This window comes from Vipera ursinii, assembly GCF_947247035.1.
Source record: "Vipera ursinii genome assembly, chromosome: 13".
NCBI lineage: Eukaryota > Metazoa > Chordata > Lepidosauria > Squamata > Viperidae > Vipera > Vipera ursinii.
This window is the reverse complement of record NC_139526.1, coordinates 2,577,119-2,597,763: the sequence shown is the minus strand read 5'-3', so window position 1 is coordinate 2,597,763 and position 20,645 is coordinate 2,577,119. Positions and strand designations below refer to the sequence as shown.

At 46.6% G+C, this 20,645-nt stretch overlaps 1 protein-coding gene across 1 annotated transcript in view; it reads left to right on the top strand.

Moving 5' to 3' along the window:
• The window catches only part of PKD1 (polycystin 1, transient receptor potential channel interacting), a gene marked incomplete at its 5' end in the record, with an annotated part of 165,510 nt that overhangs the window by 65,903 nt on the left and 78,962 nt on the right, over positions 1 to 20,645 (top strand). The window contains 8 exons of the mRNA XM_083373148.1: positions 2,580 to 2,651; positions 3,787 to 3,956; positions 5,823 to 6,491; positions 8,672 to 8,855; positions 13,992 to 14,209; positions 15,423 to 15,541; positions 15,623 to 15,749; positions 18,830 to 19,101. Of these exons, the coding sequence (XP_083229274.1) occupies positions 2,580 to 2,651; positions 3,787 to 3,956; positions 5,823 to 6,491; positions 8,672 to 8,855; positions 13,992 to 14,209; positions 15,423 to 15,541; positions 15,623 to 15,749; positions 18,830 to 19,101 (1,831 nt within the window). The remainder of the gene's footprint in view (positions 1 to 2,579; positions 2,652 to 3,786; positions 3,957 to 5,822; positions 6,492 to 8,671; positions 8,856 to 13,991; positions 14,210 to 15,422; positions 15,542 to 15,622; positions 15,750 to 18,829; positions 19,102 to 20,645) is intronic.

Sequence of the window (20,645 nt, the reverse complement as noted above, 5' to 3'; positions counted from 1 at the left end):
CAAAGGATAGCCCAGAGTTCAGTATAAGATAGGAGACTATATACAGTGAAGGTTTTTAATGAATAAATAAAATAAAAGCAACAGCCAACAGATAAAGCAAACAAGCCAATTTATGCTCAATGCTATGTTAAGCCATAATATGGATGTCCTGGGAAGCATGACCCAAACGTGGGATTTCAGGGTTGAATGCCTAATGTGGATCCATCCTGTTTCCAAGCTCAGATTATCTTTTCCGGCAATGGCTGAGCCTTTAGCCATAACAGCAGCAGTTCAATATATAAGTGACTTCAGTTATCCAAGCAATCCTAGACAACAAACAACTTACTTATTACAACAATTAAACAAGTAGTAATAATGTAATTCCAGGAATATATCACTATACCAGGGAAGGAAACGCCAAGATCCAAGGAATATATTTTTATTTTATTTATCCATTAGATTTTTATATTGCCTTTATTACTTTATAAGTAACTTAAAGTGGCAGATAATGCATAATGTTTTTCGCTCTGAGATCTTTTTAGGAAAAGAAATGAGTCCAGTACAGTCATTTTCAGCTATGGCATTTCACACTCTTTTGAAGCAGAGAGCCATGTAGGCCTTTTCAAAAAAGAAAACGTGGATTGCTCATTCATACAACTCTCGCTTTAGTCAGATATGAAGTCTTCCCCCCTTTGATAAGCCATCTTCTGCTACTTCAAAACTGAACTCAAGAGAAGCATCTCAGGCCAGAAACCAAGAAAAGAAGGACTAGGTTGAGACATAATAGCACTGTTCCAATATTTGAGGGGCTCCTACAAAGATGAGGGGTCAAACTTATTTTCCAAAGCACCAAAAGGCAAGACAAGAAACAGTGGATGGAAATTACATTAAATTCTCCTAAAACTAAGGAGAAATTTCCTAACGATGAGAGCGATCAACCAATGGAATAGCTTGCCTTCAGAAACTGTGGGTGCTCCTTCACTGGAGGCTTTCAAAAAGAGAAGGACAACATTTGTCTGAAATGGCATAGGGTCTCCTGCGAAAGCAAGGGGTTGGACTAGAAGAGCTCCAAGGTCCCTTGCAAGTCTATTATTCTATGTTCTACATTCTACCATTTTAGAGATATTGCATCTCTGAAAGGCTTAGCAGGGTGGCATGTCTTAACGGTGTGTGGATGCTTGAGGCCATCCATCAAAAGCAGCTTTTGAGCAAGAGAGAGACTTCTTGGGCAATCCTTATTTTCTATCACTGCATTCTTTCCTTGGATTAAATAAATTCCCCAGGCCCAGTAAATCTTCTGGCTGCCTTGCTCTGAGAGATCTGAAATCTTTCCTTCCTTGTGATTTCCTCAGAAGACGACTGACATTCCTGTCATGGAGGCCAACTGCTTTTAGTTCCTTCCATTGTGTAGTTTTATGAGTCCATGGTTGCCATTTTTGCTGGGCTTCTTATTCCTCTCATGCTGCTGGACCATGAGAGGACATCTCTTGCTGTCCTGCAAAGCAACGGAATGACCTCTGACAATAGTATGGTCCAAATGGAATTTGGCAGGCTAGGAACCTCTCAGAAGATAGTTTGCGAGTCTTCTGTTCCAGTAAAGAAGAATATTTGTAGCTCTGGGTTGAAATGAGGGGTCTTTGGTCCTCTCTGAGCTTGGTTGTTTCCTTGCAGACATTTCATTACCCAAAGTAGGTAATGTCGTCAGTGCTAGCGAATGAAACATCTGCTAATGAAACGTCTGCAAGAAAACAACCAAGCTCAGAGAGCACCAAAGACCCCTCAGGTCTCCTGTTCCTTTGACTTCTCCAAAGTCAGTGGCTTTTTTTTGAATTCACAAGCCAGCATCTTGTAAAGGAAGAGGTGGGCAAACTTTCAGATGGTGTCTTAGACCTAAATAGTTGAGAGGGAAAGTGCATTGAATGCCTCTGAAGGTCCACAGCTTTTCTCTGCCAGAGGGGATTGGTGGATGAATGGGAAGATCATGCCTGACCCACAGCAATTGGCCCTTTGCGTTGGGAAATGTTGAATTAAGATAAAGGATTTCTTCTGACAAGTGTGGACCAAGGCTATTGTGCCACAGAAGATTCCCTTCTACGTGGGAATAGTAGGATTTAAGATGTAACAGACCAGAGGCCTTTGCAGGTAGCTTCAGTTGCCATGCTAAGCCATAATTTGCTTTAATCTTGGTTTAGGGAGTGAACTAAAAGACATTAAATGATAAAGCTTCCTTTTAAAAGACTGAGTTGACAGTAGTAACATACTAAGCTGAAGTGGAAGAGGCCACACAATTGTGAGAACCAGGAACGGGGGCTGATCTGTGTTGTAAATAAATGGTATGAGGGGAAAGATCCCTCCCATGCACAGCTGCAGGACCGGTTCAGTTTAGGACCTTGAACAGCTGTGATTCCTGGAACATAAAAAGTTGTAATTTTTTTCTTTTTTTTGAGATGCCTAACAGCTCAGTCTTCCATCTGTTGATCTCAATTCTAGCCTTTGTCCAATGAAAAATGATCTGTACCTGAGGTTTAGGCGATGGAGGGAGAGAAGAAAAGCTGCGTTTATTTGTACTCATGCCCTTTTCTATCTTTTTCTGATTGCAGAGATTTAAGTAACAACAGGATTTCTTCACTAGAAGACGGAGTGTTTGATAATTTATTTAATTTAACTGAAATGTAAGTCAGCATACTGAACTCTCTTATGTTTTCAAAAATGTTCTCACTCCCTTGGGATGTGGTCTTAGGATTCTGGAATTCTAAATTGGTTTTTTTTGCTGCATCTATTTTTACCTGCTTTGGGGGAGGGGGAGAAAGAATCAGATGGTGCAGCTTATTTAGGCTGTTATATTATGCATTTTATTAAAAATTGTGTGTGTGAGGGGGTGGATTTTCATCAGGACCACAACAGTGTAAGCATTTCCTTCCAGGGGATGAATTTCATCAGGATTATGACTTAACAGGGAAGGCTTCGTTTATGCTTGCTGTTAAATAAAAATATCAGATGACTAAAATTTCTAATAATACAGTTTTCATCACGTCTAGGTTTAAACCCCTACTTATTCTAAAGAGGATTATAATCTTTACTCCTTTCAAAACATCAAATAAAGTCTCCTTTGAATCCAGCTAGTCACCTGCTGTCAACATGAGCATATCCATGTTGTTTTCTTGGCAGTACAATTCAAGTGGCCTGCCAGTGCCATTTTCCAAGATTGCTTTAAATTTCTAATCCAGCCAAACACCTATCAAGTACTGATTTAAATTAAGACCCACAAAAATGTATGGAAATAAATAAGTAGGATATCAGGATCAGGCCAAAGTGAGGCCTCCTGTTACGTGCAGTGGTCAAGACCCCCGGCTGTTTTCTGCCATTGTTCCTGGGCAGATGTTCTTCACAAGATGGCGTCACATACTTGAGGAAACATATTAACCTTTTGCGAAGTGGTTTTACCCCTTTTTAAGCCACCTAAGTTCAGCCATCAGCATATTTAATATTTATTTAAGCAATTAGTCTCCTGTCTCATTACTTGTGAATTCTAGGCAGTTAAGTAATCTCACACACTGGCTGAAGTCACACATTGTTTCTTTTAACCGTGCTTTGTTGAATAAGCCACAGGTGTCTAAATTCAGTTGTGCTAAGGTCAAGTTGTTGAGTTTTATTTCTTGGCTAGGGTTGTACTATAGCATGCCTTGACTATGAAATGCAGGCCAGTATGGAAAAACCCCTCTGCCTTTTTCTCCACCATCCTTCCATTTGCTGATTCAGTAGTTATTATAGAATGAAAAGAGGCTATTTTTTTCCCGTGTCTTTCAGAGACTTGAGTGGGAATCCATTTTTTTGTGATTGCAACCTGGCCTGGCTCCCCCGTTGGGTTGAAGAGAGAAATGTGAAAGTGTCCCGCCCATCTGAGACTCAGTGTGCTCAGCCTCTGGAACTGGCTGACCTTCCACTTTTCAATGTTTCCTTCAGCGACGTTACTTGCGGTAAGGCAGAGAAGGCCGTGTGCATGCGGGTCAGCGATGGGGAAGGAAGCATTGGAGAGCAAAAGTCCAGAGCCACAACCACAGACCATAAAACACAGCCCCAGTTTTGTACAAGTCACTATTTTATATAAATGGACATTTGGGATAATGTTGTGCAAAACATGAAGAAAAATAAGCAGTGAGGCAAGGAAAATTAAAAGAGGGATAGGAGAAAAAGAAGGGAAAAATAACTTTAGATTAAATGTGAGAGGGATATTTAAGGGAAAATGTGTCAGGGTATCACATGGTTTAATTCACCCGGTTTCGTATACAGGTAGTCCTCAACTTACAACAATTCATTTAGTGACTGTGCAAAGTTACAGTGGCAATGGAAAAAATGACATGACTGTTTTTCACACTTACAACTGTTGCAGCATCCCCATGGTCACACGATCAAAATTTGGATGTGGCAACTGGTTCATATTTATGATGGTTGCAGTCTCCTGGGGTCATGTGATCACCTTTTGCAACCTTCTGACAAGTCAAGTCAGTGGGGAAGCCAGATTCACTTAACAACTGTGGCAAGAAAGGTCATAAAATGGGGCAAAATTCCCTTAACAAATGTCTTATTTAGCAGCAGAAATTTTGGGCTCAATAGTGGTCGTAAGTCGAGGACTATCTGTATTGTGTGAACCTTGTCTATCTGTCTCACGTTAGTGGGTATTCAGGACCTTCCCAGCTGGTCTCGTTGGGATTCCAAAACTCAGCATTTCCCTACCCCGATCCTGGCCTGGTCTTCTGCTTACAGGTTGGTGCGTCTGGCTTGGCCTGTCTACATAATGCCAAATGCAACAATAGCAATAGCACTTAGACTTATATACCACTCCACAGTCCTTTTACAGCCCTCTCTAAGCGGTTTACAGACTGCCCCCAACAGTCTGGGTCCTCATTTTACCCACCTCCGAAGGATGGAAGGCGGAGTCAACCTTGAGCCAGTGAGACTCGAACTACTGGCAGTAGGTAGAATTAGCCTGCAATACTGCATTCTGACCACTGGGCCACTATGGCAATAGAATAGAACAGAATAGCACTTAGACTAATATTCCGCTTTTACAGGCCTCTCTTAGCGGTTTACAGAGTCAGCCTGTTGCCCCCAACAATCTGGGTCCTCATTTTACGCACCTCGGAAGGACGGAAGGATGAGTCAACCTTGAGCCGGTCAGGATCGAACTGCCAAACTGCTGGCAGCAGAAGTAGCTCGCAGTACTGCTGCTGCACCACGGCTCCATGGCTCAAGCTCTTGTAGAAAGAGTGGAGGGTGATCTTGACACAGATGTACAAGGATCACTATCTAGGCAAGAGGGGCGGAAACACTTTTTAAGTCCAGAGAAACAAGAAGCAGTTCAGGTGGATCTCTCCCTGATTCACAGGGGTCCGTCCCAAAGGTGCTTTTTTCCAAAAGGCAACTGGACTTTCTTAGTTTTTTCTCTAAAAGCAAAAAAAATATCCCAACCAAACAAAGTTTTCCTTCTGGAAAAAAAGCATCTTTGGACAGCCATGACCTGGATGACTGAGAAGCTCCATAGACTGATTCACAGCAGTATAAGAATGGGGAGGAGGTACAGGCTTGAGTGACAATAATATTCTCAGAGTGATTGTGTTATAGCCAGTCTCAGTAAAACCAGTCTTAGCCCTTCTAGTGGAGTTTGGTTTCCTGGTCTGGTCTACTAGTGGGGTTGACTATTCCTAGCCTAGGGAACCTCCCTCCACTTCACCCAAGCAGGATGTGTGGCCCAGAGTTACAGGGTTCGTGGCCTGCTCGGTAGACAGCATCTCCACAGGGTAAGATGCCTGACCTGGCTCTGCTTCTGTTGCTTCTCCTTCCAGGAGCCGATTACTTTGCCTGCCTGCCGGATAACAGCACAGGCGGAGCTGATTCCGTTATCCGATTCACTTCCCGTTTGCCACCGAACCTGACGGATGAGATGTGCGGTGCACTTTGCTATGCTGACGGACAAGACTATGGGGGTTTCAGTGAGGAAGCCGACTGCTTTTGTGGCTTTGCTCTGGAGCCCAATGCTTCCTCTGGCTGCTTGCCCTTCTGTGCCAGGCCCCTGGCTGGACCCCTCTGCGGGGGACCAACGCTGCTTTCCAGGGTCTTTCCGGCTCTGCTGCCCATGTCCTTGGAGGCTCCGGGGACACCGTGTGGCGTTTACCAAGAGGTGGCTTTTGTTCTCCACCTCCCGGTGGCTGTGGGCACCGTTCAGTGGGACTTTGGGGATGAAACGGGGCTTTTCAACACCACCAAGACCACCATCCTTCAGGTCTACACGTCGCCAGGACTCTTCAGCGTCACAGCCACTGTTTTTGTCGGCAGCCGGTTCATCTCAGCGCAGACCGAAATCGAGGTGCTGGCCTCCCCAGCAGAGATGGAGCTTCAGTGTCCCCCTTTGGTGAAGACCAATGAAAGTTTACAGTTACACATAAGGAATCGTGGAGGAACCGGCCTCTCGGTGGCCTATAACATCACTGTCCAGAACCAAGAGCCTGCAAGAGGTGAGGAGTCAGTGAGCCATGCTGAAGCTTTGAATGGGCTCTAAGCCTCTTCATTTTGAGCTGACCTGAATGAAGAATTCTGCCAACTGGCTTTACTCTTCCTTCTGAATCTCCCCCTTGAGGCAGTTTCTCACATGTGTGGAGGGCGTTGTCCTAAGCCATCCCTCCCCACCCTCGAGCCTCCAAGAACCATGATTCTTGGAGAATTCTTCTTGAAGATCTTCTCAAGGTTAGAGAGACAGATGACTGTCAGGAACAAAAAGTGGAGCCTGAAAGATAAAGTGATTTGTTCCTAACCTCTTAAGTCTCCTTCCACTATCAATAGAAATCGATAGGAATCAAATTGAAAGTATCTTAGTATCTTAGGATACAAGAGACAACTTCTAGTTTAAGGCTACCAAGCCCTGGAAAGTCTTAACAGCATTTTGCTGTGTTGCTTTGATGTGATTCCTGCCCTCAGTTTGAGATGGGAGGCTGTTGTGAGGTTCTGTTATCCGTAACAGTAAGCCCTCTCAGACGATCTATCAAAATGCCCAAAACCAGGGAGTGTGAGCATCTTCAGAGTTGCAGCCCTCCGTCCTTCCAGGTTTGTAAGCTCAGGATTGCTATACTTTACCAATGCTAAGTGTTCTGGGAGAAAGATGACTAAGGGCCTATTGTATCTCTTGTACAGCTTAAAGCCTGAAAAGAGTTTATGAAAAGAGAGGTTGGTGCATCTTGCTTCTCGGTATTTCTCGGTATTTCAAGACCTCATCATTCTTGGAATGGTTTTGACCAGGGCTTGTTTTCTCATAGAATGCTCAGAACAGCGTTCCAGCACCTTTCCCCCTCCCCGCCCCAAAAAAGCTCCCTCTATTGGCTTTAGGAGTAGGCAATCTTGGCTCTTTTTTATGACTCGTGGACTTCAACTCCCAGAAATCCTGAGCCAGCCACGCTGAGGGGAAAGAGAGAGGTTTCCAAGCTGAGCCATGTTGGCTCAGGAATTCTGGGAGTTGAAGGACATTTAAATTATTTACAAGGTTACTTCTTTAGGAACTAAACTTTTAGAATCTAAAACAGCTAATTCAAAAAAGCCAACAGGAAAGAACCTCACATTTTTCATCTGCTTCTGTCTTTTGGAAGGTAAAATTAGATAACAAAATAATCTATTTCCTATGTTAACATCTCTGCAATGAAATCAATAAAGGTAACAGGAAAGAAATGAGAAACATTTTTCTCAATGTAATATGTCTAATTTAGCTTATGCTAGAAAAAAAATAGTATCTTTTGTACACTCTTGAAAACTATTTTGAATCTATAACCATCTGTTACAACTAAACCGCTTTAAATTACTTAAGAATGAAATATTCTTAACTTGGACTTTTTAAATAATTAACCTAGTATATACATAACAATATATGATGTTTTCCATGGTGAGCTTAACATCAATAACAACATTTATTAAAAAGGCTAAAATAATTTCTGGTGGTATTATCTGTACATTAAAATAAGTCCAAAATATCTGTATTGCATCCAGAAATGCTAACTTTGCAACCAATATTTCTCATTCATAACTATGGCACCCTAAGGATACCTGCATACATGCAAATGCTTCTCTGGGATCAGTAACGCAGCAGGGATTGCTTTTTCCTTCCAGTAACAGATTGCTGGGAAATACCAAACGTGGCCTGGAGAATTCCAATGTTTGTTACCAATTTTTCTGGATGTGGTTGGAAAGAGGCTGTTTGGCGCCGGAGACCACTGCCACGAGGAACACAGCTCTGGGTCGGGGTTCGGAGCAGCTCCGGGTGGGGGCTCAGCACGGGCCACGGCGTGGCAACTGCGGGGAGGGGAATCCCGACGGCAGCTGTGCGGAGGGGAATCCCCACAGCATGTGGCTCCAAGCCGCAGGGGCGGGCGTGCAAAGGAAGGGCGGCGACGCTGTAGCAAGACACCGGCATCGCTCCCAGTGACAGCACCTCTCCGGCACCCTTTTTTTTTTAAAGAAAAACACTGGTTTTGACCTTCCACAGATGAAAAGAGGGTAGAACAGGAGACATGGCTTTATAGAGGAAACTTGGGGATACAGGCAAAATTGGTGTTTCTCCCAGATCATCAGTGGACTGGAAGTTTCAAGGAGCCAGAACTTGTCTCTTCTGTCCACAGTCCAAAAGCTCACTCGTGCCTTTTTCGCTGTGCAGTGGTCCTTCCTGGTTGCCCCTCGGATAGCGTGGTCTTCCCTGGGAACAGCCACTGCTATTGGCTTGGAGCAGAAAAAGCAGAATGGCTGGAGGCCCAGAGGCTTTGCCAAGAGCACGGCAGTGGAAGTCTGGCCTTCGTCAGCAGCCCTGAAATCCAGAACTTTTTAGTGTCCAGCGTCACCAGGTAAGCTAATAAAAACAGGGTCTATCTAATTTATTCCTTCTCAACTCTAGCAACGTTAAGACCTGGGTGCTGGAGAATTCTGGGAGTTGGAGTCCTCAATTTTAAAGTTGCTAGGGTTGGAAAATGTTGCAATTGCTGGAAATAACAACATTGCTTGGTATGGTATCCTTTGGTATGCTTGACCTGGGGGTTGGACCCTTCTGTTATTCTTGGTTAAAGGATGGCACTGGAATTCAAGTATTATCGCTGATGGATGTATAGGGGAGAGATTGTTAAAATGGGAATATTCCGATTCTCTGTTGCCAGTTCCTTACCCAACTTCCTGGGACAGAGCAGACTGAAGACAAACAATGGGGCTGGGAGACACTTGTGTTAAGAATTGGCAAGAATGGATGAAGCTACTCCTCTTGTCCTATGAATGCACCACAGACATTTCTTCTAAGCCAGGCATGTCAAACTCGCTGTGACGTATCGGGACTTTTTCCCCATTGCTGGTAATGGGGTGGGTGCGGTTTTGCCGTGATGCATCCGGCCCATTCTAAGCCAACGTTCAAGTGAGAGAACCAGGGATTGGCCAGTCTATAATTAATGATGATCCACTGCCCACGACTAAGGGGTATTTGTGGGGGAATGTCCCAAAATAGGTGGAGGAGGCATGAAAGAAAATAGTTAACTTTACACCATTTTTACTTAAGTCATCTAAATATAGTGATTAGTCTCCAGTCATGTTTATATTTTTTCTCCTTTAGACACATTAAAAATTATTATAATGAAGAATAAAATTGTTATATTATTAAATGCCCAAAGCTTTGGAGGTTTCTGGGCACCAGGACACGACTTTTCTGGCACTTCTGGCCACAGGGACTTCGAGTTCAGACCTCTGGATTGTTTGGAGGTCACTGTCATAGAATCATCTGTTGGAAGGGACCTTGGAGATCTTCTAGTCCAACCCAAGGCAGGAGACCTTATCCCAAACAAATGGCTGTCCAACCTTTTCTTGAAAAGTCGTCCCTGTTGGCACTTTTCCTGTTTGCTCACCGACTGCAGAACCATCCCCATCCTCGGGGATGTTGCTATACCCTCCTCCCGGCATCCATTTTGGTTTTGGGATCGCCCTGTGAGGTAAACATGGCGAAGCGTTGCTCTCAGTTCCATTCGACAAGGGGAGATGAATGAGGGAAACGTGGGAAAGCAACAGCAGGGCAATCTGTTTCCCATTACCCTGTGTGACTGCCAAGGACCGCCCCCCCCCGCACACAGTCACACATTGTGGTTGCTTGATGACTCCCCGATCTACCTAGATGTTCTTTTCTTGAAGCAGCTGCTGGGGGAGGGGGCAGCTGGGCACCTTGAGATTGATGGATGATGTGAGGTGGGTTATTCTGGTCAAGCCTCTTCCTCTGGTGCCAGGGGTGCTGCTTTTCTGCAGTGAGATCGTGGCTGGATGAGAAGAGGGACCTCTCTTGGGGGATGGCAGCAAGCAGTCCCAGGGTCAGCAGGGCCAGGAGCGAAGGAGCAAAACCGCCTGGTTGCTTATCCTTTAGGCATATTTTTTCTGCCTTGAGGAAAAAGAGGAGGAGGAGGAGAACCCTGCCAGATTGCACGGGCAAGTTATTTTTGTCTATTTTTGTCGTGGCATTCTTGCTGTGAAAGCTCTTTCTGACATGACTTCATTACTGTGGCTGGCAAAGCATCTCCGTGGTGGAGAAACCATTGATTATCTCTGGAAGTCAAGCCCGCCATCCTGTTTGCACAGGGCTTAAACAGGCCCAGCAGAGGGCGGGAAGCTGGCAAGGTGTGAATTTGGAACCACTTTTTTATTTTTTTTAAAAAAAGAGGAGGGAAATAAAGCTTTTCAGCCAGCTTGACTGCATGGCCCGGCTCCTCCACCACACTTAATTCAGTCAGTTGTGAACCCCAAGCGGCCCATTTTCTCCCCAAAATGCCATGAATGACAGGGCCACATGTCTGTGCCAGCCTGTGCCAGGTGGCAGCTGGTGTGGTGTGGCCCTTGACAACCATGTCCATGTTGGGTCTTAGAACTGGACCTCTGTGACCCCACTGGCTCAGTTGGGCCTTCCCATAATGGGGCGGGTGGGCCAGAGTTGGTGCCTGGCCCTGGGTTAAATCCCATCTTTTGGGGATCCACTCATGGAATTGGCTCATCTGTCAATCAGCGTTCTCTTAAGCCAACTAATCAGCCCTTTGCCCCTGTGAGGCTGAAAGACCCACCCAGATGGGCGGTATTCACTGGTTCATTGTCCTCACTGTTAGGAAGTTTCTTCTTAATTCCAGGTTGCTTCTCTCCTTGATTAGTTTCCATCCCTTGTTCCTTGTCTTGCCTTCCAGTGCTTTGGAGAATAGGTTGACCCCCCTCCTCTTCTTTGTGGCAGCCCCTCAAATACTGGAATATTGCTATCACATCATCCCTGTTTCTTCTTTTCTCTAGACTAGCCAAACCCAAGTCCTGCAGCCGTTCTTCATATGTTTTAGTCTCCAGGCCTTTCATCATCTTAGTTGCTCTTCTCTGTACTTTTTCCAAGGTCTCAACATCTTTTCTGTGATGTGGTGACCAAAACTGGATGCTGAATTCCAGGTGTGGCCTTCCAAGAAGCTTCTTCGGTTCAGAACTGAAGGAAGGAAAAACCTTTTGAAAAAGCACCTTTGGGACAAGCGTGGCCTGGAGGGCTGAGAATCTCCCTAGACAGCCCCCGGCAGGCTGCTTCTCCCTCCGGCAGGCTGCTTTGCCCTGAGTGTACTGCCCAAAAGACATGGGACTGCAGCCTGTGTTCTTGGGGTGGGGCAAAGGCTTGGGGGGCTGAGGATGTGCCAGATGTTGGCAGGGAAGACGTAAGAGCCAGCGCAGAAGGAACAATGACACCAAGTGTGCACCTATGTCTGACTGGAGAGGACATGCCCACTTTTGCCAAGGGGGGGGGATAATTCTGAGTAGTTGTCTAGGTTTGGGCGGAGGCTGCTGGTTGCGGGGGAGTGGAAGGCAGAATGAAGCCCACTCTCGTGATGGGTGGGTTAGAACTGGGCTTGTATGGGGAAGTCTCGTTCCTGCAGCCCTCTTGCAAGAAGGTCCCCAACGTGGTGCCCTGGAGCCCAGCAGCCTGCCAAGTGGGGGGTCTCCTGCTGTTTTCAGAGGCTGCTTTGAACACATTGTGCAAGAGCCCTTTAAGTCTCTTAGCAGAGGGCCTGAGTGTTGTTCTTAAAGGATTCCAGACACGGATAAATGTCTTCACATGAGGAGGAAGATTATTCCAACCAGATGTGCCCAGAGTACTTGAGAAAACGCCCCGGCTTTGAAGTCTGGTTTCCCTGGAAGCGGCTGTTCCCCCCCCCCCCACAACTAGCAAGTGCCTGCATCTGTAAGCTGGGGCGGAGGTGTGCAGAATGGGGTTGACATCTTCATGCCTGTGGGCAGGGCTGAATTGCATTTCCACCTCTGAGTGGCAGAGCATTAACTGCCCTCTCTCTTCACCCCTCTGATGAGCAGGGGCTCGGGTGGCTTGGTTTTGATTTAAAGTCCCCCCCCTTTGATAGTTTGCAAGAAGCCTTGTCAGAGGAAAGAATATCACTGTAGCCCAGAAAGGACCTGTGGCCAGATGCCAGGGTGGTTTCCCTGGGAAAGGAATTGCAGGCACGGGTGCCACTGCCAGGGAGAGATGGCCTTTGGTCAGCGGAGAGGGTGGGGGCTTAGAAGAGGGTGCCTGGGGATGGTTGCAAAGCCCAAGAGGCTCACGGGGAAGGGGTACAGAGGGGCAGAAAGGCAAAACTGAGCTCTGAATGCAGCTGCGGCTATTTGAGAACTGGCTGGGTTGAACCCGGAGGGATCCAGTGCCCAGTGTAAGCTGTAGCTCTGCCGGTAGCTAATTTAAATTTCTGGGAAGGCAGCCCCCCACCGTCCGTGCAGCCTCCTTTGGATGTTGCCAGGACACGCAGGATGGTCTGCTTAGGCAGGCTGCCTCAAACAAAGGCTTCCTTGCCAGGAAGGAGAGATGGGTTGGTGCATTTATTGGGAGTTTCCCCAAAGGTTGGGGCTGGACACTGTAAAGCAATAGTAATAGAACTTAGACTTCTAATCTATACTGTCCCGTAGCACTTTACAGGACTGTCTGAGTGGTTTACAATGTCAGCATGTTGCCCCCAACAATCTGGGTCCTCATTTTACTGACCTGGGAAGGATGGCTGAGTCAACCTCAAGCTGATTAGGATCGAACTCCAGGCTGTGGGCAGAGTTTGCCTGCAATGCTGCATTTTAATCTCTGCACCACCGTGGTAAAACCAGGAGGGACAGCTGCCCCAAGGCTGCAGGATCCCAGGATATCTAAACCTTTGGTGTGGTCCCTTGCAGTTGTTCCAGAAGTTGTAATTTTCCATGGATTGACTGGGAAATGGTTAGTTAGGTGTGTGAACCCAGCCACTGCCAGGCACCAGGGTGGGATCCCGGGGAAGGCGCTGGATTAGGAGCTGGGAGACCAAGTTCTGCTCTCTGGTCACCCCGCCTACCTTACTGGGCCATTGTGGGAGGGAGACTCTGCATGCCTCCTTGAGTTCCTGTACAAGAAGGCAGAGATAAGTCAAATAAATGAATCAAGAAAAACCATCTGCTCTAATTAAAACATCTGTCTTAGCCTCAGAGGGCCTACACATCCTTGACCCAACCCTTCTTTTAAGTGTCTCAAGGCATTTCTTGCAGTTTTTTTTTTCATTTGGGACTTCGATCACGTAGCCCCGGGGTCTCCAAACTTGGCAACGTTTAAGACTTGTGGACTGGCTGGCCAGTTCTGGGAGCTGAAGTCCACCAGTCTTCAAAGTTGCCACGTTTGGAGCAGCCATAGCTGCCCTCCTGCCTTTCCTCACCCAGCCTCCCTGCCGGTGCTTCTGAGCCAAGCCAAGCGCTTGCTTCCCTTTGTGCTGCACGCACTCAGCCCGCACACCTTCCCGCGCCGATACACGTCTCATTGTGAGGAAGGGAAGGCCATTTCCTCCTGGAGAAGTCCAGCTGCTTCCATCTCCTTGCACACGTTCCCGAAGGCTCTTCTGGAACGGACAGTCAGCCAGGCTCTCCCGGACAGGGCATGTCATGCTGATGTCTCCCTGACCCAGCCTGCGCTTTCTTCCCCACAGGAGCCTGGATGTCTGGATCGGGTTTAACGACGTGGCAAGCCCCAGCCCTTTGCCGCAAGGCGAGGAAGGCTTTGATCTGCAGAGCTGCCAGAACTGGCTCCCGGGTGAGCCCCATCCCTCCAACGCCGATCACTGTGTCCGGATGGGTCCTGCCGGGCAGTGCAACACTGATCTGTGTACAGCCAAGCACAGCTACGTGTGCGAGCACAAGCCTCAAGGTGGGTCTCATCCCGGGGCCCTTGGGCACCCCCCCGGGCTGTGCAGGCTCTTGTCTCCAAAAAGCTAAGCCAGGAACCATGCATCAACGTGACCAGAAGAGAATTCCAAGACTTCGGAGTATCCTTTCCGTCCCTCTGACTCTCCAGGCTTCCCTAGCAAGAAACCCCCTTGCCTTTAGAGTAGGGAGGAGTGGGTTTCTCATGACTGGACATGGCCAGGGACACCCCGAGATCTCCAGATGAGTTCCACCAAGTTTTGGACTGTGGGGAGGTTAAGGGTTTCAAAGGGCAAAATTTATGCAGGTATGTTTCTCTCTCTCTCTCTCTCTCTCACACACACACACACACACACACACACACACACACTCGGAAAATGGTTCCTAGTGTTTTGAGGGCAATGAAATGGGTGTTGAAAGTCTCTGTTAGGTAGCATTAAGGCCCCATTTTGTCAGTTTACTCCAGGCTCCTCCAAACTTGGCAACTTTAAGGCTCATGGACTTCAACTTGCTTGCCTCCAGAAATCGTGGGCGCTCTATCACTGGAGATTTTTAAGAGGCTAGACAGTCACTTGTCTGAGATGACATAGGTTCTCCTGCTTGAGCAGGGGGCTGGACTAGAAGACCTCCGAGGTCCCTTCCAGCTCTATTCTATTCTAAATAATATTCCAACTCCCAGAATTCCCCAGCCAGCCATGGTTGAAGTTCTTGGGAAGGCAGCCTAAAGACTCCTGGATTAATCCAACCCCATCAGTTAGGCAGACCCACAAAGGCCATTACTCTTGCCAAAGTTATAAAAAGGATGCAGGTTGTCTCATAGATTGGCCGTGCCTGGCATAGAAGAAAGTTGAGCAAATTTGATTTCTTTTGTAGCTGGGAGGGAGAAAGAGTGGGTGGTATTATGTAATCAAACAGAAAAAGAAAAAAAATATACAGTAGAAAATGTGGGGGGGAGAGAACCAATGAGCCAATTATTTGAAGCAAGAAACACTTTCTGATGAAAGCCTGTGTCCTTTTTATGCTGCTGCTTCCCCAGGCGCCTATGTGGAAGTTTTATTTGGAGCAGAAAAAAAATCAAAGCAAAATTATGTGTAAATTTCTCAGATTTCAGGATTTGGGAGGCCTCTATTTAGAACATTGCTTTTGGAATAAGAAAAAGAGATTAATGTTCTTCCTCCCCCCCCCCCCCCCCCCGTTTTCCCCTTTGCTCCTTCCAGTAGAGATTCTTTTAAACGCTGACCACTTTCGACTGGGATCTCTTGCATTTGACACCTATGTGGCCACCAGAAGCCTTACCGAAAGAGAAGACGCATCTGCCCCGTCAGGGCCAGTAGAGGTGAGGAGCGCTCACAGTCTCCTTTGGGTGGAGATGGCTTACAAGAGACCGGGGTGAAATCTTGGCCCTTCTGTTTTCCAGACTCTGCTGTTCCCTAGCTTGGCATTTCACCAAGAGGGCTTTTTAGTAGCCCTGGAGCTGGTGACGCAGAAACTACCGCGGCTGGCCCATGTCCGGTTTCGAGTACACCGTCCAGCCCACCCAAAAGGTGAGAGAAGGTTAGATAGATCGAACAATCTAGGTGCCAGCGATCCAGGTGTCTCTGATGTCATTGGCTAAATGTTCTTACTTTCAGCTAATGACGTTATCTTGCCCTGCCCTCTGGAGCAATGGAGAACAACCTTGCCTCCTGTCTGTTGCTCTCCTCTGCGTAGCTGAAGATTCCTTTCCCTCTCCAGCTCCTGTCTAAGAAGCCTTGAGGGCAGGGGGTTGGGCATCCAGAAAGCGGTCCGCAGCATGCCAGTCACCAGGCCACACAAACAAGCGAAGCTCCATCCCAGGATGCAGGCAGCACAGGAAACCATACCCCCTCCAGTCCGTGGGAAAACCTCTCTCCTCAGGACCTCTCCCTGGTGCCTAAAAGGTTGGGGGCCACTGCTTTAGGGGCACCTGTTGTGAATGTTCCTGGTGCCAGCCACTCTAGTTTGAGCATCCCCCTTCAGTGGCATTAAAACCTGATGCAGCTGCTCTTCTAGGGACCGTATCAGGCAATGGACTCTTGGCCTAAGCCTTCGACAGTGTGATGCAGCTGCTAAGAAGGCAAATGCTATCTTGAGGTGCGTTAATAGGAGTAGAAAGTCCAAATCATGGGAAGTCATAGTTCCACCTTTTGGGGCATGATCAGTTTTGGGCACCGCAGTTCAGAAAGAACAGGGACAAGCTGGAGTGGGTTCCAAAGGAGAATGAAGACAGGGAAGGACCTGGAAACCAAGGCCCACGAAGAGGGTCCAGAGAATTTAGCCTACAGAAAAGTCGACTGAGACAAGTATAGCAATAGCAACGGCACTTAGAGTTACATACCGCTTCACAGTGCTCTGCAGCCTTCCCTAAGCGGTTTTACAGAGTCAGCATCTTGCCCCCAACAATCTGGGTCCTCATTTTACTGACCTCGGAAGGACGGAAGGCTGAGTCAACCTTGAGCTGGTCAGGATCGAACTCCTAGCTATGGGCAGAGTCAGCCTGCAGTACTGCATTCCAATCACTGCACCATCATGGCTCTTGTACGATGTCAACCTGAAGAGCTGTCAAGTAGAAATGGGACTGGGCTTGTTTTCTGTTGCTCCTGAGGGCTGTAAGGAAAGGTACAAGATGTTTGAACTGCCAGATGGTGGAACGGGCCAGTGAAGGGGTGATGAGTTCTCCTTCAGTGGCTGGATGGTCATCCGGCAGGGATCCTTGTTTTTTTTTTTATTCCATTTATATCCCGCGCTTCTCCGAAGACTCAGGGCGGCTTACAAGCTTAGCAATAGCCTTCATTCTATGTATATGCCTGCTTATTAGGGCTTTCACACACCCCCACAAGCGGCATTATTACAAAGTCAGCTTAATTGCCCCCAACAATCTGGGTCCTCATTTTACCTACCTGGGAAGGATGGAAGGCTGAGTCAACCTTGAGCCTGGTGGGATGCGAATCTGCAATAATTGCAGGCAGCTGGTGTTACTTAAGGAGGCATCAGCCCACTGCTCCACCAAGGCTCTAAGGTTGAGCAAGAGGTTGGCCTAGGTGGCCTCTAAGGTACCTTACCTAGGATTCTGTGACTGAGAAAAATCTATTCGTTTCTTTTATTTTCTGTTCTTCCTTTTGGGATTGTTGGTTTGTTTTTAAGCTGCAATCATTTTATATGGTTTTTTTTAATCAATATAAACTATTGAAAGTCTGGGTAAACTATACTGGCATAACTGCAGTTGAGAAAGAACGATCAATGTGCAAATGCCCCTCTTTGAATATGGCATGCAAACCATCTAAACCGCTCCCTCTTCATCTTTCTGCAACCTCATTTTAGTATGGAGAAAGAGAAAGGCTGAAAATAAAGAGAAAGGTGTATTCTGTTTGCACGACGTTTCCAGAGAGAAAAAATGCTCTAGGAGAGTAGAAGGACTGTTTCTAGCTTAGAATGGCTGGGTACGAGAACATTTCTGTAAAATACTGAAATAGCAAAGTAAGAACTAGGGCGCTGATGGCATGTTACGAGTGTCATTAAAACCAGGCAGATAAAAGCCGTAGTGGGTTTAACATCAATAATTTATGAGATTTGATTTTACACGGAGATGGGGAACTCTGTTAACGTAAGAAGAATATGAGAGACGGATTGGACAATTAAAGTCAAGGGTTGGGGGGGGCAAAAACCCTGCTACGGGAAATTCGGAGGGCTCCTTGGCTGGAGGTCTTCAGGTGAAGGTCTTCGCTCCTCTCAACCTGTTCCAATTGGTCGGCTGCCAGAGGAGTCCCAGGGGAATTTGAGGCGACTTCTCAGCTCCCGAATTCACTGCAGTCTATACAGGTAGTCCTCGACTTACGACCACAGTGGAACCCAAAATTTTTGTTGTTAAGTGAGATATCTGTTAAGTGAATTTTGCCCCATTTTACAAATTTTTCTTGCCACAGTCGTTAAGTGAACCCTCACCCCATTAACATTTAACCCTTTGTCAAAAGGTCGCAAAAGGGGATCACATGACCTTGGGACACTGCAGCGGTCATAAGTATGGGCCAGTTGCCAAGCATCTGAATTTTGATCACGTGATCATGGGGATGCTACAAAGCTTGTAACTGTGAAAAATGGACATTAGTCACTTTTTCCATTGCCGTTGTAACTTTGAAACAGTCACTAAATGAACTGTTGTAAGTCGAGGATCACCTGTATACATTGGTGCCTCCTACAAAGTGAACAAGTGATATCTGTCATCCCCACTATCTTCTCAAACTTGAGCATCCTCCAGATGTGTGGGCTGACCTCAGAAATGATCGTGCTGCCCAGACCGCACATCTGTGGATATTCAGGTTGGAGAAGATTGCTGGCCAATAGCTGTGTTATGTGTGTGACTTGTATGCTCCCCCCATCCCCCAACCCCATTGTAGCGGAGGAAAGCAATATTCCTGAGAATAAATGGGGACAAGCACTAAGGAAAGAGAGGGAGGGAGGGAGGGAGGGAGAGAGAGAGGGGGGGGGAGAGAGAGAAAACAGCCTTCTCCTAGGAGTATTTTGTGGCCAAGATTAAACATGTATTTCGCTCTGCTCTGTAAGAAGCTCAGACAAAGCCAGAGTATTATTTGTTCTTGTTTTCCTTCAGAATGCAACGAGATCACAAACGTCACTGACCTCTTCCTTGTTCCCCAAGAGAATGAGACTTGGACACCAGTGGACTGTCCGGTTGGCCTCCAGTGGTGCCAATCGGCCAACTCATGCCAACCACTAGGAAGCTGCTGCCACCAAGAGCCATGTGCCAACTCAACAACTCGAGCAGCTTCTGGTGTTCCTCACCCCTGCAAAAATAAATCCTGGAGCGTGGCGCTTAAGACATCACATTTTACGTTGCCCCTGGGCCCCTCCACGCGGTACCTTGTAAGTGTAGAGTCCTTGTCAGAATTGATGCGTGATCAGGGTCTGTTTTGTAGGTACCAAACTACTTGAAGCCAGTCTGGAACTGAACTAAAAAGCCAATAGAACTGTCCCGTGCAGTGACAAAGGCTGAGGTTATTCAGAAACAGTGTGACATGTGCTTTACATTCCTGAAATTTTTCTGTGCTGATTAGCTGTTAAGATTATTCAGAACTCCTAATAATAGCATTGATAAAACTGGATATTATGCTCATCTTGGCTTCAAAGGAGAGAAGAGCATTGGAAGGGCCCTGAGACTCTTCCACTTCAACTCAGCGGCAACCAAGGACTAGCCTATGAGTAGGATATGAGTGCAAGACCCCAGCCCCTACTCCATCCCTTATTCTATCCTTGATATGGAAAGAATTTTGCCTTTGATGTTGTCCTCCAGAATTGCCATCGTAATTAGGAGCCACCTATAGCCAAACATACATGATGGCATCTAAACCCACTTCTGAAATTATCCAACTTAAGAGTTTCATTTTGGTCACTGGATTCCAGGGTTTAAATATGTGCTTTTAACTGTCCTGAACCTTCAATCAGTTTCATTGAATAGCATCATTTGGTGTTACAGGAGAGGAAGAATATAGGTAGTCCTTGTTTAACAGCCCAATAAAGGAACCATCATCTCCACCACTAAGCAGTGTCGTTAAGTGGGAAAACACATGACAGCGAAAGCGACAAAATTAGTCAGTTTCACATCTTCAGCTTCTGTTTGCCTCCTAACTACTCCCCACTTTTTGAAATGCTGGAGTGCCTCCTTACTGTCTTGTATACATTAAAAGCAATGTGATTGTGTCATTGCCAGGGCTAGGAGCCCAGAATAAAGTACTCTCGTGAAATTTCTTTCTTCCCAATCTCTTTGGGCGGGGGGGGGGGGGGAGTGATTTCTGTTGGCAATGTTTCACTTGACTCTTCACTCGCTCTCTCACAGAGTGGGGAGAGCGAAGGGGTTTCAAGAGATTAAGCTGTCTGCTCTTATACACATCAAGAGCAATGCGATCTCAGAAAATGGCCAGGCAAGGGAGAGATTGCCTAAAGAAATTGCTTGCAGAGCAGAGAATTTGAAGGGAGGGAGAAAGAGAGAGACAGAGAGAGAAATTTCAAAAGAGAGCACTGTAAACTATAAACTGTTTATATAATGTGCTCATGGCTCCCAGACCCAGGCTGCCAGCACGATCACATTGCTTTCAATGTGCAGAAGAGCAAACAGCTTACCTTTTGCAATCCCGTTCTCTCCAATCAATCTGCACTGTAAAGTGGGGGAGCAGGGGGGGTGGGCAGAAACACAGGTCAGACACACAATGCATACTGCTCCACTGTAATGGGGTGATCACATTACTGAGTGTCACTGCACGTGTTTTTTAGTTTTTGTCTTTACTTTTTTTTTCCTTTTACTGTCTGATGAGAAAGGATGTAGTCGGTTAGCTTTCTTTGTTTATATATATATTTTTCTTTTGTGATTAAAGGTTTTTTAATAGAATATGCGTCGGGCTTTATTTTCCTTC